This window comes from Phalacrocorax aristotelis, chromosome 1 (assembly GCF_949628215.1).
Source record: "Phalacrocorax aristotelis chromosome 1, bGulAri2.1, whole genome shotgun sequence".
In the NCBI taxonomy this organism is placed as follows: Eukaryota; Metazoa; Chordata; class Aves; order Suliformes; family Phalacrocoracidae; genus Phalacrocorax; species Phalacrocorax aristotelis.
This window is the reverse complement of record NC_134276.1, coordinates 18620256-18634405: the sequence shown is the minus strand read 5'-3', so window position 1 is coordinate 18634405 and position 14150 is coordinate 18620256. Positions and strand designations below refer to the sequence as shown.

General features: G+C 41.7%; 2 protein-coding genes across 5 annotated transcripts in view; one reads left to right on the top strand and one right to left on the bottom strand.

Moving 5' to 3' along the window:
- The window catches only part of EXPH5 (exophilin 5), a 36343-nt gene extending 24881 nt beyond the window's left edge, over positions 1 to 11462 (top strand). For all 4 annotated transcript variants that reach the window (XM_075082398.1, XM_075082407.1, XM_075082416.1 and 1 more), the window contains 3 exons: positions 231 to 279; positions 1918 to 2044; positions 3964 to 11462. In XM_075082398.1, the coding sequence (XP_074938499.1) occupies positions 231 to 279; positions 1918 to 2044; positions 3964 to 9311 (5524 nt within the window). In that variant the 3' untranslated portion in view covers positions 9312 to 11462. The remainder of the gene's footprint in view (positions 1 to 230; positions 280 to 1917; positions 2045 to 3963) is intronic.
- The window catches only part of ATM (ATM serine/threonine kinase), a 579279-nt gene that overhangs the window by 434312 nt on the left and 130817 nt on the right, over positions 1 to 14150 (bottom strand). The window lies entirely within an intron of this gene.

Below are 14150 nucleotides of genomic sequence, written 5' to 3'. Positions count from 1 at the left end.
CTGTGCAGCTATGACATTTGCAAGCTGACAAGGCCAAACCGAATGGTACATTTACCCAGCATTTTTTTGTTAGCAAGATTTTTTTGGTGGAAGGATGGATTCTTCATAGAGCAGTCTTTTTTCGGATTCTTCTCAACAGTTGTTAAAGAGAAACTTCTAGATATTTACTACCTGGTAAAATTACATCATGTTCCTTTTCAAAGCCAACATTTAAATCCTTCTGCCTACAGATATGACAGTTCTGCTAGCCCATCTTCAAAAGTGGCTGAAATGGCAACGGTAAGTAGCTTATCAACTTTATTGTCTTCAATGTTTAAACCACAGTTTTTTCAAAAACTAGTTCCCTTTGCTTAGGCTGCTGATGTAACACCTGTTTAAATAGTGTTCTTGCAGTTCTTGTTTTTAACACTGAGTAAAACATCTCTGTTGTGAACCTGTTGAATGCAATAGAATGAGCTTGCCCTGTTACCTGTACAAGTCCAAAGCTTTCCTAGGTTAGTCCTAAGTCTAGGTCTGATCAGGTTTCAGTTCTCTCTTTATGATGGAATAATTGGATGGGTAATTTCCTAGGCCAAAACTCTCACATATTTTGGCAACTGAAACCAACCTGCAATAGGTCAAAACTCACACTGAATAAATAATCTAGTGTATTTACTTTGTTTCTTTCCATTTGTACAAGGATGAAAAAGAGTAGCTGACTTGGGCAGACAGTAAGCTAGAGCTTGTCCTGCAACATTTCCATGCACAGAATTACCGTGTAAATGTAAATTTTGACAGCGGGAAATTATTTTTTGGCGAATGTTCCATTTTATAAGCATGAGCTCAATTTAAGGATGAAACAACACATTTATTTCTGATGTAATTTAAGTGCATGCTGTTGAAATAAACAGACTTCCTCCAGGAATGATACTTGCTATTTTAATTACTTTATTGCCCTGTATTACTAACATGTCTTTCCTCCTCTTCAATCATATGGTATAACCACAGAGGGGACTAAGAAGGTATAGGGTATGTAATCAAAGGTGTAGAGGAGGTAAATTGGCCACCTCCCTTCTCTCATATTTCAAAAACAAAGGGTTAATCCATATTAATATAGGACCGAACAAAGATCCTATCCAAGAATCATGCCTATTATATAAATAGACTATTATAGCTAGATGAGTAAAATATTACAAATATTTTGAGATTAATAATTATTACTTTATAATTATTAATAATTACAAATTATTGAGAACTAAAAAGTAGTAAGGGTTTTTATTTAAAAAAGGAGGAAGAGTCTCAGCTAAAATGAATCAGAAGTTCAGCAGTTGTCTGCACTTCTACCATCTGAGACTCAGAGTCAAGAGAAATATGGATGGGATCAAACTTCTCCAGCATGGAAACTAAAGGGGACATGTAAACATGTAAAATGGAGGGGGAATAGGATGACATTTTCCCCACTGCTAAGGTAATTTATCATGGCCCCCTAAAGTGCAATCTGTCTTGCAATATGAAAATTGACTATGGTGTTAAATTATTAAATCTCTGTTGGGATGTCAGTGTGTGAATCTTAAATGTGCTGGTCAAGGAAGAAGGGATTAGGAAAAAGTAAATTAAGAGATACAATGCAATAAGGATGCATATGGAGAAAACAAGTAAACTATGCCCCTTGTTACAAGGTCATTATAACTCATGTCCAAAACATGCTACTGCATGAGGACAAGATGAGCAAATCTCCCTGTTATGTATGTAAAAGTCTCTAAACTGCATGCAACTTTACAATCCTCAGTTGTATATTTTGATAATACAGTATTTAATGGGCGCACAAAGAGTCTACTGACCTCTGTGACTTGTGACACGATTTGTGATGTGACATGTGAAATGTGATTTGAACCCACATGTAGAACTAAAATCATGTTGCCTTACAATTTTTAACAGGCTGAAATGTGTAATTCCCCAATGTCAACTGAAAAAAGTGGTCATTCTTTTGATGCAAACCAAAATGAAATGATGGAGAACAGTACACAGGAATGGAATGAACAGCTAGAGAAGGAGATTTTCAGTGGTAAGTGTGTATTTACTTTGTTCTGATATTATTGTTACCAGAAGTGACTGTGGTGACTAGTTTAGTAGAATTTTCTGCTGAAGCGTAGGCTGTAAAGATGCAGCTCATTACTTTCTAGCATAGTGTCTGCATTTTGCTGGCTTTGTCTGACAGCAGAGTGTCTGCTCTGGCAGTGACCCCAAGATGTGTCACTGGTCACTCTTAAGAGTGCATTTCATCTCATACTGATCCAGTTCAGAAGGATCACACCTTAAAAGTGTACATTCCTCTCTGCTGATTCTTAGAGAAGCCCATATTGTGTCCTTTAGATGCAGACATACAGTTATCTGAGAAGAATTTCATCCCAATTTCCTGCATACATAATTTTGATAATGATGAATTACTGGGCCTGGTTTTATGAATTGTAAAGCCTCAAACCACAGAAGGAAGAGGTGTTATGGCATTCAGTTAGCTTTCTGGGAGCCTTATGCACCAGTCAAAAGTTGCTGGTTCTTTTTTTTTCCTTCTTTTTTTCTTCTTTTTTTCTCTCTCACTGCTGGGAAGCGAGGCAAGATCAGAGCCAGCCTATGGGAGTAGAGAGGTGTTCTTCCATAAACTTCCTCAGAGCTATGCAAAGCAATGTCCATAAATATTTCTTTCTACCACCCAAAATTGCAAGAGATCACAGACTGAAAGCATGATCGGGAAGCAGTGCATGAGTCAGCAGTGCTGGAAGAGGAGAGCACTGCGTGTTGGACAGTGGTTCTTCTGAAACTCACGTGCCTGTCACTGCTTTTGGGTGTCAGCCATAACTGTGCATACTTGCCCACTGACAGAGAAAAACTGTACATAGCTTGGCTGATGTCTTCCAAATGGAAGACTCAGAAAAACTAATCTTTTCTCTTGTTCTAAACTGACTGTCTCAGGACTCTCCTCTCTTCTGTGCTTCAAGAGAAACTTAGAAAAAAATGGAAAATTTTAGTGCCTTTGTATCGCCTGTTATTCCAACTGTTCATACCTAGCAGTGCTTTCCTAATGACTCTGTACCATTTGCACAGATCTGTAATGACTTATCAGTCATTTTTATTTAAATGGATTAGGAAATGCTGTAACAAAACAGCCATATCCATTTGTGTTTATATCTTGTGTGCGTTAGCAAGGCATAATTGTTTTTGCCAGTAAAATACTTCAAATACATTGCTGTAACTTAGTCTTATGACTGAATATCTTGGTTAACTGAGCTGTATAGTATCTAATTCCAGTTCATGAGACTTTCTGTATATATAAATACAGCTTTGTTGCTAGAATGAATCACAGGTTCCTGACGATTTCATTACCCTTTTTTATCCAGAAAATGTCTGGATTCACTGCTCATTTTGAAGTAATAAGCTACAATTTAGTGGAGAACTTCTTTTCTGAACAAAACAAACGGTGGACATGCCAAACTACTTAATATGCTTGTTTGATGGTTTGCAGGATTCTGTGTTTTGTTACAGTTACATCATAACTCTGCTTTGTGAACACACAGAAAGGTTCATGTTTGCCTAGTGAATTCTTCTCAGGGATTTTTTGTTTACAAACTAGATTTGGAAAGTTTACACACACACAGAGACATAAATAGCATGTGAGTAAGAATTCAGACTTCAAATTGTTTTGTGTTTTGTTTGAATAGCATAAAGACTAACATTTACATAAAGAGCAGTTTTAAGATCAGTCACGGAGCAGCACATTTTTCTTCCTTGTAGTCATAATGGGTGACCGCTGAAAGGTCCTGTGGAGGAAGAATGTGTGATCTGGGAAGGGTTTTGAATGCCAAGGAGCTGGCTCCTTTTAAAACCAGTTCTGATTATTAATGTCATACATGAAACTTTTTAACATAAATAGCCAGAAGATTATTTAAGAAAACAAAACCAAATATATTTTTTTTTTCTCCTGTGCAGTTCTAAATGATCTGGATGACCAGCTGGCCCAGGAACAAGCCCAAGACCCACTGGACAGGACAGTTTCTACTAGCAGTGTATCAAATGTCCAATACAGCAGTGCATTTCCTACTTCAAAGAGGCAGACTGCTAGTAGAGGGCAACACAGAAATGACTGGAGTGACATGCCTAGCACATTTTTCCCAGCTGGACTAAGAACAATAAGAGCCAAAGATGAACACAAGATTTTAATCAGACCAAGGAAATTGCACAGTGCATATATAAATTGGCACCAGACAGCCTTTCCAGAAGATTACAAATATGCTGATCCAGTCGATGGAAATCCTCATCTGCTAAGCAGCAGGCTGTCTTCTGTTTCTTTCGGACGGTCTTCAGAAGGTAGCTTATATCCTCCTTCCATAACACAGAACAGTGGATTTAGGCATAAGAGTTGTATGAACAGGGATTCAGCTGGCAGAAGTTACTCTGTATGTTCCCTCCGAAGACGTCCATCATCAGTATCTTCTGACCAGCTGTCAGCATCTAGCTCACAACATCCGTTGGCAAGGGAGAGCAACAATGGTTTTGTACCAAGGTTTGGTCGACAGAACCCAAAGAGAATTCCTCTGTCTTCTATTGTATGGAACAACACACCAGACTCTCCTGGACAAACAACAACTCAAGAAAAAATGTTTAGAACCCAGTCACTGATGGAGTTTCATGCTACAGACCATGGTAGACATCCTAGCCCTTTGCAAGAAACCAAGAAATACGCATGTTACCACTCAAAACACCGCTACAGAAGATCTATTTCAAGCAGTAATTGCTTTAGTAGAGTCAGTTGCCCTGACAAAGCTACTTCTCCATTGCCCTTTGATAACTGGGAAAATTATCCATTGTACCAATCAGAAAATAATCTCTCTAGATCCTACTATAGAGATACTTCTTCTCATGGCAAGTTGTATGCAAACCAAAAAAATCCTTCTTATGGAAGAAAAGACAGCTATCCTTCTTGGGCTGATATTCCTCTGTACTACAGTGATGAAGCATTTATTTCCCCTGATGCCAGCTTTGAAGTGATTATGGCTAATTTAAATGACCAGCAGTGGGCACATACAAAGAATGCCCAGTTTGGTTCACAGTGCCTGCAGAACAATTTTCATGTGTATTCTCCAGAAAATATGAATACCAAAAGGACAACAAGAAGTGCAAGCAGAACTTTTTCAGAATTCACTGAAGGCTGCCAGCCTTGGCTAAGTTGTAACTCTTCAGTTTCTTCATCTAGTATCAGAACTGATGAGTCAGTCTTGCCTAATTTGAAGGACCAAACAAAACCTACAGGACTGAACAGGAATTCAGTTGTCGTTACCCGAAGAAGTATTAAGGCTGACTTTACACAACTAGAAAAGGTTGAAGGTATGAAGCTCCCAGATGAAGACATGCCATTGCAATCAGTTTCTCAACAAGCAGATACAAACTACATCAACACTCAGAGTTTTCCCTCTAACAGCCCTGCTCATGCTGTTTTGCAAAGCGATGCATCTGTCTTTAACACAATGAGAGCAAAGAGACAAACGCAAGTCACTGCCAGAGGAGATACTGCAAAAATGTATACATCAAACAGTGATAAAAGAAATGTACCAATGAAGGAAGATTATTGCCCACTCAACGGTGTGTTCAGTCAGCCTCCCTGTATTTTGCCAGCCGATGACAGCAGGAAGGAACCTTTTTGTCCAAGTCAGAAAGAATGGGAATATAATCTGCATGATGCAGCAAAAAGAGAGAGCATCAAACAGGATAATCGAAGTGCAGAAGCTGTTAACCAAGCTACTCCAAAGAGACAGTCCTCACTGGTGAATGTTGCTTCTGCTCCATACACTGAAAAATTAGCAAAATGTCACAGCATGTTGCCCTGTCCTCCTGATTGTTCATCTAGCTCCTCACAAAGCTCTCCACAAGCACTTTCTCATAAAGACAATTCTAAATGTTTAGGAACACTAACTAGCTCTTCAGTAAACTGCACAGTTACTGAGTCTCAAGTAGAAGGTGGAAAAACAGCTCAAGTGAGCAGAACAGGTGTTACCAAAAAGATTTCACAGAAAGCACTGCAAAATACAAGCACTTTAGTTCCTAAGGACTGTAATGGACAATTCACTACTAGTTCTCCACAAAATGGAAATTCTGGACATATTTATATGCATAGCTTTGATGGAGACCCCAAGACCTCTGAACGTAGTTTAAGTTATTTTTGCCTAGAAAAAGAAAGCGGAAAAATAAGGAGTCATTCACCTTGTATTGAAAGGCTTCACAAGCAAGACAGCTTGCTGAGACATACCAGTAGCTGCAGCATTGCCGGCTCCCCTAGCAGAAACAGCTTTAAGTCTTCTGACCCACTTGTTATTTATTACACTTTGCCTAGAAAATCAGCTAGCATTGCTGGTAGTATTATGTCAGATACGCCCATCTCTTTACCTAGAGAAAGGAGAACAACATACGATTGTTTAAGGTCTGAAACTTCACATAGAGCTGATGCCTTTTGTTCAAAACAAAGAGATGTGTCTTATTTAGACTCAAAACTTTCCTTTTTAACATCAGCGTCATTAAGTGCTGCTACAAGAAACAAAGAAAAAGACTACCCCAGTCCTTTTACCAAAAGTCCTAATGATTCAGTAAGTAAAAGTACATCAGCTGAACTGACAAACAGATGTAAACGTCTAAGCAGAAGAGAATCCTCTGTGGTTTCAGATTGTAAGGAGAGGGGAAATTTTTTGCAGAAATATAAAACTACAAGCACATTTACAGTTTGTGTTGATGAAGATCATGTCAAGTATCATGAACTAGTTTCAATTTACTACACATTACCACGGAGGCATTCAAGAACATTTTGTAACCTCTTCAGAGATAATCCAGAGGACGTAGATCTACCTTGTCCCGAAGAAAATGCTCAGTCACCAAGAATACAAAACAAGGAAACCAAAGGTCATGTGAGTTTAGCAAATTTTTTTCCCCACAGTACTGTGGAAAAAGAGGTGCCTTCATATTCTTCTGACCTAGTATCTTCAGCTCTGGTCACACCTCAGAACTTAGGGACTGCTGTTGATAGTGAAGAAGAGGATTCCCACTTATTTCCTAGTTCTGAGAAGATGTGTGCTTCAAAGTCAGTGAGTGTGGTACGTAACAGGAAAGATAGTTTAGCAGATCTTTCATTAGCAGAAAATGTGCTTTCTGACATGGTGACAAAAGAAATTTCTTATTGCGGTCCACAATCCACCGCAATAGTGGTTAAGTCAGGTAAGGCCATTTCTGATGCTTCAAGCAGCCAAAATAGAGAAATATGTCTAAAAGAAAAGAAGGAAAGTTTACAAACAGCCACACCACTAACATCCTCTTTATCAACCCCTCCCAAGCCAGGCAGACGTTTAGAGAATCCTTTGTATTCTATTTCAGCAAATAAAAATACGATACAGAAGGGCAAATCTGAAAACTGCTGTCAGACCCCTAAAGTGAACAATAAAAATCTGAACCATTTACTCCTCAGCCCAGGAGAGAGGAGTTCACTTGGAAGGAACGGTGACACAGAGCATGCTGATGTGCCACATCTTCCTGCGGAAGACACGTACAGAGATAGTACTGAAGTCAAACAGAGAGTAAATTTCCTGCATCAAACCCCGCCTCTGTATAATAAGAAATGTTGTGGACTGCAATTAAGGGCTGACCATTCAAGAAAAAATGCAAATGATTTAAACTGTTGTAGCAAAGTGCTTTCTGAGTCTCAGAACAAAGCATCTGAGATAAGCACAGCTTCCAGTGCTGATCTATTACTTCGGCTAAACGAAGTGGTTAGCACAGATACAGATGAATTAAAGAATTCAAAAACTGAAAAAGAGCAGAACTCTCAGAGGGCTCGGATGGGTAAAGATTATAGTGGTTTGCAGGAATCAGAGAGGCACAGTGAAGGCAGCCTGAACATTAACTGTAAAGATAAAGTCCTCAGGGTTACACAAGATCAGACGATAACACAGAGTGCAGAAGATGAGAACAAGCTTCTCTCTGACTGCACGAGAGACAAAGTCAAAGATATAGAAAAAAGGAAAAACAGACCTTCAATTAAAAATAAACTGGCAGCTGTTTACAGAACAAGTCGAAAATTTTCAAGTAAAAATTTACCCCCCAAACCGCATATAAGTAACATTTTTTCACAGAATGATGGAAGTGCCACTTCTTTAGAGGTCAACATGTCCCTTGACTCATTGGTTTCAACAGATTCCTATCAGCCATTCCTGCAGTCTGACAATGAAAATCAGAATCACAGTCTGGACCCTGGTAAGAATACACCAAGACCAAGAACAGCTGAGAATAAGACGACTGAAAATCAGAATGATCCTTCTTTGCTTGTTAATAACACCAATTGGAGGTCTTTTACAAGCTCATATACCCAGAAGGAAGCCATCACTCCCCAAAAAACTACAATGAAAATGCAAAACAGGCCAAGTCTTACATCCCTATTTCCAGATAAAGCAGTAACTACAAGAAATAAGAATTGCCAAACACTTGATCTGAGGTTAGAAAGCAAAAGCCAGCCCACCTCTCACAGCGCTACTACATCAGACCCACTGGAGGATGAGAAAAGAGCTGGCAGTCATGCTGGCAGTCCTCCCTTGCCACTTTTAATTGACAAAAACTCAAACACTTATGTCAATAGCCGCTTGCAGGCAGAGATATGTCCAGAGCAAAACTTGACTTCCCAGACAGTGCTTGGTCAGTGTCAAAATACCTCTCAGTCTGCTAGCTTAAAAAATGCTAACTTGCATGGCTATCAGTTGCGCAAGAGTCATGTCAAAAATCAGCGTGAACGTCACCTTTCTGAGGGTATTTGTGCTCGAGATTCCCGTGAATCTGCCTTGGGAGGCAGTATTCTACCAGAAGATGGTATACGTGGGAAGAGGTTTAAATCTTACTCAGAGCTGTTGTCTTGTGATGAAAATGAAAACTGGGCATCGGACAATGAAAAATGCTACAGCACTAGAAATCTGATGTATCCATCTGTTGAATTTGGTATATTTGGTAAAGAACAACAGTTGGCTTTCCTGGAAAATATCAAGCGGTCACTCACAGAAGGGCGACTGTGGAGACCTTGTCTTCTTAATAACCCTGGTGCTCTCAGAGATGGAGACACCTCTTCTATAAACAGGGCTGAGCTTTTGAGCTCAAGTTCTGCTGGGAGCAAAATATCATCGGCTGCTTCATCCCCCCGAGAGCCGACTGATATCTATCAGGTAGACCCAGCAGCTTATTCAGACTCTGACAGTGATACCACCACTGATGATGAATACTACCTAGATGAGATAGATAAAGAATCAGAGCTATGAAGGGCCAGTGGTACTAAGATGGCATGATAGCTCGGTGGTTTCTGGGCAGGCAAAAATACGTAAAATACTTTGAGCCAGTTTTCATGCTGCTATAAGTTGGTACAACTTCATTAGTTTTAAAGAAGTTAGTACCTTATATTAGCTGAGCATTTGACTTTTGTATTAAATATGAGGTTTTACCATTGTTGTATCTCCTAGCAGGAAAAAAGATTGTTAAAAAATCCCTTCCCAAAACAATAGAAGGTAAACAACTGTGGAGCTTTGGGCAGTGTAACTCCAGAGATGGCTTTCCTCTGAGTCAGCAAGCAGTGGCTTAGGCTTCTGCCAGCTATGCAGTGCTCGACTGGATAAACTCTAGCTTGAGCAACTTTTTCTTACAAGACTTAACAGAAAACCAAGAGGTTACTTTGCTGATAAATTGCTGTTTCTCCAATTTTGCTCCTTTACCAGCATGATAATGCCAATCCATCCCACCCTACAAACACCCCCCAAAACAAAGCCTGTTCAATTTTTTCAGCATATTCTGTACGAATGTTCTTTTTTTGCATTCCTGGGAAGCGTAGCAGCAACGTCCCTAGTGGCGTTTGTTCTGGCGTGCAGTTGAGGCAGCTTCTGCTCTGGGATTTTTTTCTCCTCAGCGTTGCAAGAGCAGTGAGGAATGTGAGTTACAGAAGTGCTGCTAGCATATCGGAAACAGGTCAGCAAAGGGCACAGCACCGGAAAACTCAGCTAAATCCCTGATGATGTTAAGAAACACAGCTGAGTGTGGAAATCTGCTTTTCAGACATGGGAGATTGATAACTGGCACAGCTTTGGTTACTGTTGAGCTAAACAGTCAGATTTCTGCCTGTGGCTTAGGAACAGTTTTATTTGGATTAATAGTCTGACACTTTAAACCATGCACAATGTAAAGAGATTTACCCTATTTATTTGCCACATAAACCTCATAGGTTGAATCCCAAGTTGTCCTAACAATGGGGAGACAACCATAACCAAAACAACTTGTTATGTCCCCAAGTTCTCCCGCTGCCTCTGTGCTTGGCCGGTCTTGGGGTGAGGCACCTGCAGCCGCTGGGCCCCCTCGGGGCAGCACCACCCGAAGCGGCCCGAGAGGGCACTTGGCTGGGCTGTAGCTGCGCCATACGGCCTGGTAGGTTTTTACGTATGAAGTAAATAAAACCAGTAAGAAACGCTCTTTGCATTTGGCTACATTTCTATCCCTTCTTGGTATTTTTCAACCATTCCTGCTGTCACCACAGTACTTTTTATCCTTCAAACTGAGTGGCTGTAAACATTTTCCAGTGGCTTTTCTTCGGCCTCACTAATAATGTAGTATTATTACTCAGTAGCCAAAACTTGTCCCTGGACATGAAATTTCTAACTAAGCTTTGATCTCTTTTTATGCAAAATCAGAAGCAGCTCACTGAGCAAGAAGATAGTATTTTTAAATAAATACACATTTACTTCTGCTTGATTTCTAAATTCACCGATGGTCTAAAATGTTGATCCTTATTTTTGATACACTACTTAATTCAGTAAATTTCTGTAGGACATAATTATATTTTTGTAACTGGAAGGACAGTATACTGGTATTTTTAAATAATACATTTTACACAAAACAAGCAATGCTTGTATTACTGACTACTCCAAAGAACGTGGAAGATGAAAATATTATAGTAGGGAACTGGTATCCTTATTTTTTTGTACTGTAAACTTCGTTAAAGAAGTGGGTCTGTAGTTCAAATCTGTACTGATATATAAGTGTAATTACTTTATACTGGGGTAATTTGTCTTTTGTTGTACATAGAAGGACTAATATAAACTATATTTATAATCAGAATTGATCTCTATGACATGCCTGTTTTGGAAGGATATGAGTGTATGCTGACATAAGCAATGCTGGAAGGAAATTACTACCGTATAATTGCAATGTTGTAAAATGTGGTATTCTAAGGGGAAACTATGCTTTTCTGTAAATGGCTCTGTTCTGTACGTACACGATTCTGTAGAGCAAGACAGTAAAACCAGCTGAGTTTCAGTGAGGAACTGCTGCTGCTGTACATTTCTGCAAAATATATTCATCCAAAAATCGGGAATACCAGCCTACATAAGGTAAAGAATAATAAAATAAATGTTTACAAGGGAAGTAAATGGTTATACAGTTTTTCATGACTAGAAGTGGATGGCTTAGAACATCTTTATTTGTAAATATTTTCTACCTGTTCAACAGAAGTTGGATTAAGTTCTCACCTTGTGGCATAAATTTTTTTCATTTGCTATGCTACATATGTACAGGAAATCAGGTGGCTTGCTTTAATGTACGCAGGTAAAAATTGCGTTTGGTCATAAATTGGTTGTGGAAGACTGCAGCTTACTGAGGATCTGTAAACTAATATTTACACTCAATGGTATTCTGTAAAACAGGCAACTGCATGAAAACATGGGGAGAAATACCCTTTGAATAGCAGTCAGCTCCGTTCAGTTTAGCAGAGCCAGATTTTGACACCTTTACTTTTGCAAGCTTTTTCTTTGGCAAAAGTATATTCTATAAATGTTCATAATTTATAGGATTTTCATATTTAAAATTATGTTGAAATAAATTCTGCATTCAAATGAAAAAAAGGTGTACTGTGTTCATTTTTCACTTACTGTGAATGCCACAGACAGTTTATTTAAAAAAAAAAAAATCCAGTAATCCAGTATCTTAGCACTGTTGCCAGGGTTCTGATGGCAAATGATGCCATAGATTTAAAACGGGGCATCCAGCCTCGCTCCATCATGCAGCTCTAGGCAGGGGACACGCTGGCGGCTGCGTGGCTCAGGCCTGCCTCTCCTGTGGAGGAAGGATGTGCTGCCTTAGCGATGCACATATTGCTGCCTTCTTTCGGCCAGGTGATGAGTCTCCAGTACACAAATACTACTTCAGTGGTAGTATCTTTACAGTAGAGTCATGTTAAGCCCTCAGCAAGCCATATGCCTGCCACTTGCCTTGAGGAGCCAATACGCCATGTAGGGGCCAAGGGTAGTATTTGATGAGTAGTTTTACAAGGTGATGAGCTCCACGTGAGAATCATTTCAGCTGGAATTAGGCCTGAGTGGAGCCTGGCTGCCGCGTGCAGTGTGACCGTGTGTGAGACTCACCACCAACTTTCAAACTTAATTACTACAGCCAATATATGTGGTACCTGAGTTCAGTGACGCAGTCCCTCAGCCTGGTTTCAGAAGGAAACAGTTTATGAGCTAAGGTGGTGTTTCTGTCTAGATGTCTGTCCAACCATTAGGTCACTCGTGTCCCCAGATGACCTTTGACCTTTCTAACATCTCAGTGACATTTGAAAGAAGGAACAGCAATCTCATGGTTTCATCACAGGGTATTGCAGGCTGGGAGGGACCTCAGGAGGTCTCTGGTCCAAGTAGGTTGGCCCTGAGGTCAGGCCAGGCTGCTCAGGTCTTCATCCAGTTGGGACTTGAAAATCTCTGAGGACTGAGATCGGACAGCCTCTCTGGGCAACCTGTGGCTCTGCCTGACTGTCGTCATGGGGGGGCCCGTATTCCAGGCTGAGCCTCTCTTCTGTCAGCTTATGCCAGTTGGCTCTCATCCTTCCTCCCTGAGCACCATCTCCTTAACAATCTCCCCAGCGGCCCTGGGGGCTTCTGTAAGGTCCATTCCCTCCCTGAAGCCATCTCTGCTCCAGGCTGAGCAAGCCCATGTCCCCCAGCCTCTCTTCACAGGGCCAGTGCTCCAGCCCCACCATCTCAGGGGGCCTCCCTGAATTTGATCCAGTTTACTGATGCCTTGTATTGGGGAGCCCAAAGCTGGATGCAGCATCTAGATGTGGTCTAACTAGTATCTGAGTGGAGGGAGATAATGACTCCCCTCAACCTCTGGCTCTGCCCCGGTGATACAGACCAGGCTGCCTTTGGCTGTCGTTGCTGCCAGGCCTCACTGATGGCCCATGACCCTCTCACTGCCCCACTGGGAGCCCCCCCCCAGGGCCGTTCCCTCAGAGCTGCTCCTGGCAGCCGATCCCAGCCTGTACTGGCTCCTTCCCAGAAGGCCCTCACCCACCTCTCCCCTGGGCTTCCCCCATCCTGTCCATGGCCCAGGACACCATTTCAGTCCAGCCTAGAGCCATCAGTCCCTGCCCCAGTGATGCGTTAGGATGTTGGTCTCCGCTCCCCATAGCCCTGCCTGGCCGTCCATGGGCCTTGCCAAGCTCAGCCCCACTTGCAGGCTGATGTCCGCAGGGCCCTGCAGCCATCCCCGAGCTGTGTCTGACCCCGGTTCCCCTCACAGGGCCTGATCCTGATCTGCAGATTGACGTCCCTGCCTGACCTCCACCCTGCCCTGTCCCCACAAGCCTGCTTCTGGGTGATGCGGCCTCTCAGCTGCCCCAGATATTGTTTGCTACATGCAGGCCCTGCCCACATGTGAAGCCCTGCTGCCAGCCATGGTGCTGCCCTCCTCGACCCCATTCCCCAGGGAGCTGCCTGCTCTCTCAGCGCTCTGGCACCCAAGTGCAGGACTTTTTGTTGGATGTCATGGCCCATTCCTCCACCCTGTCCAGGTCCCTCAGGATGACAGCCCTTCCCTCAAGCACACCGACTAGTCCCCCTGCTTGGCATCATCTGCAAACCCTGTGATAGAGCTCTCCATTGGCTCATCCCAGACCAGGTCCCTGAGGTGCTCCCCTTGTTAGCAGCTGCCAGGTAGAGACCACCCATTAACCAGCCCCCTCTAAGCCCAACCAAACATCCTGATGGTTTTTGGCCCATTTGGTTGTTCCCCACCCAGACCATAATATCCTAACTTGGATACAAGAGTGTTGTGGGAGGCAG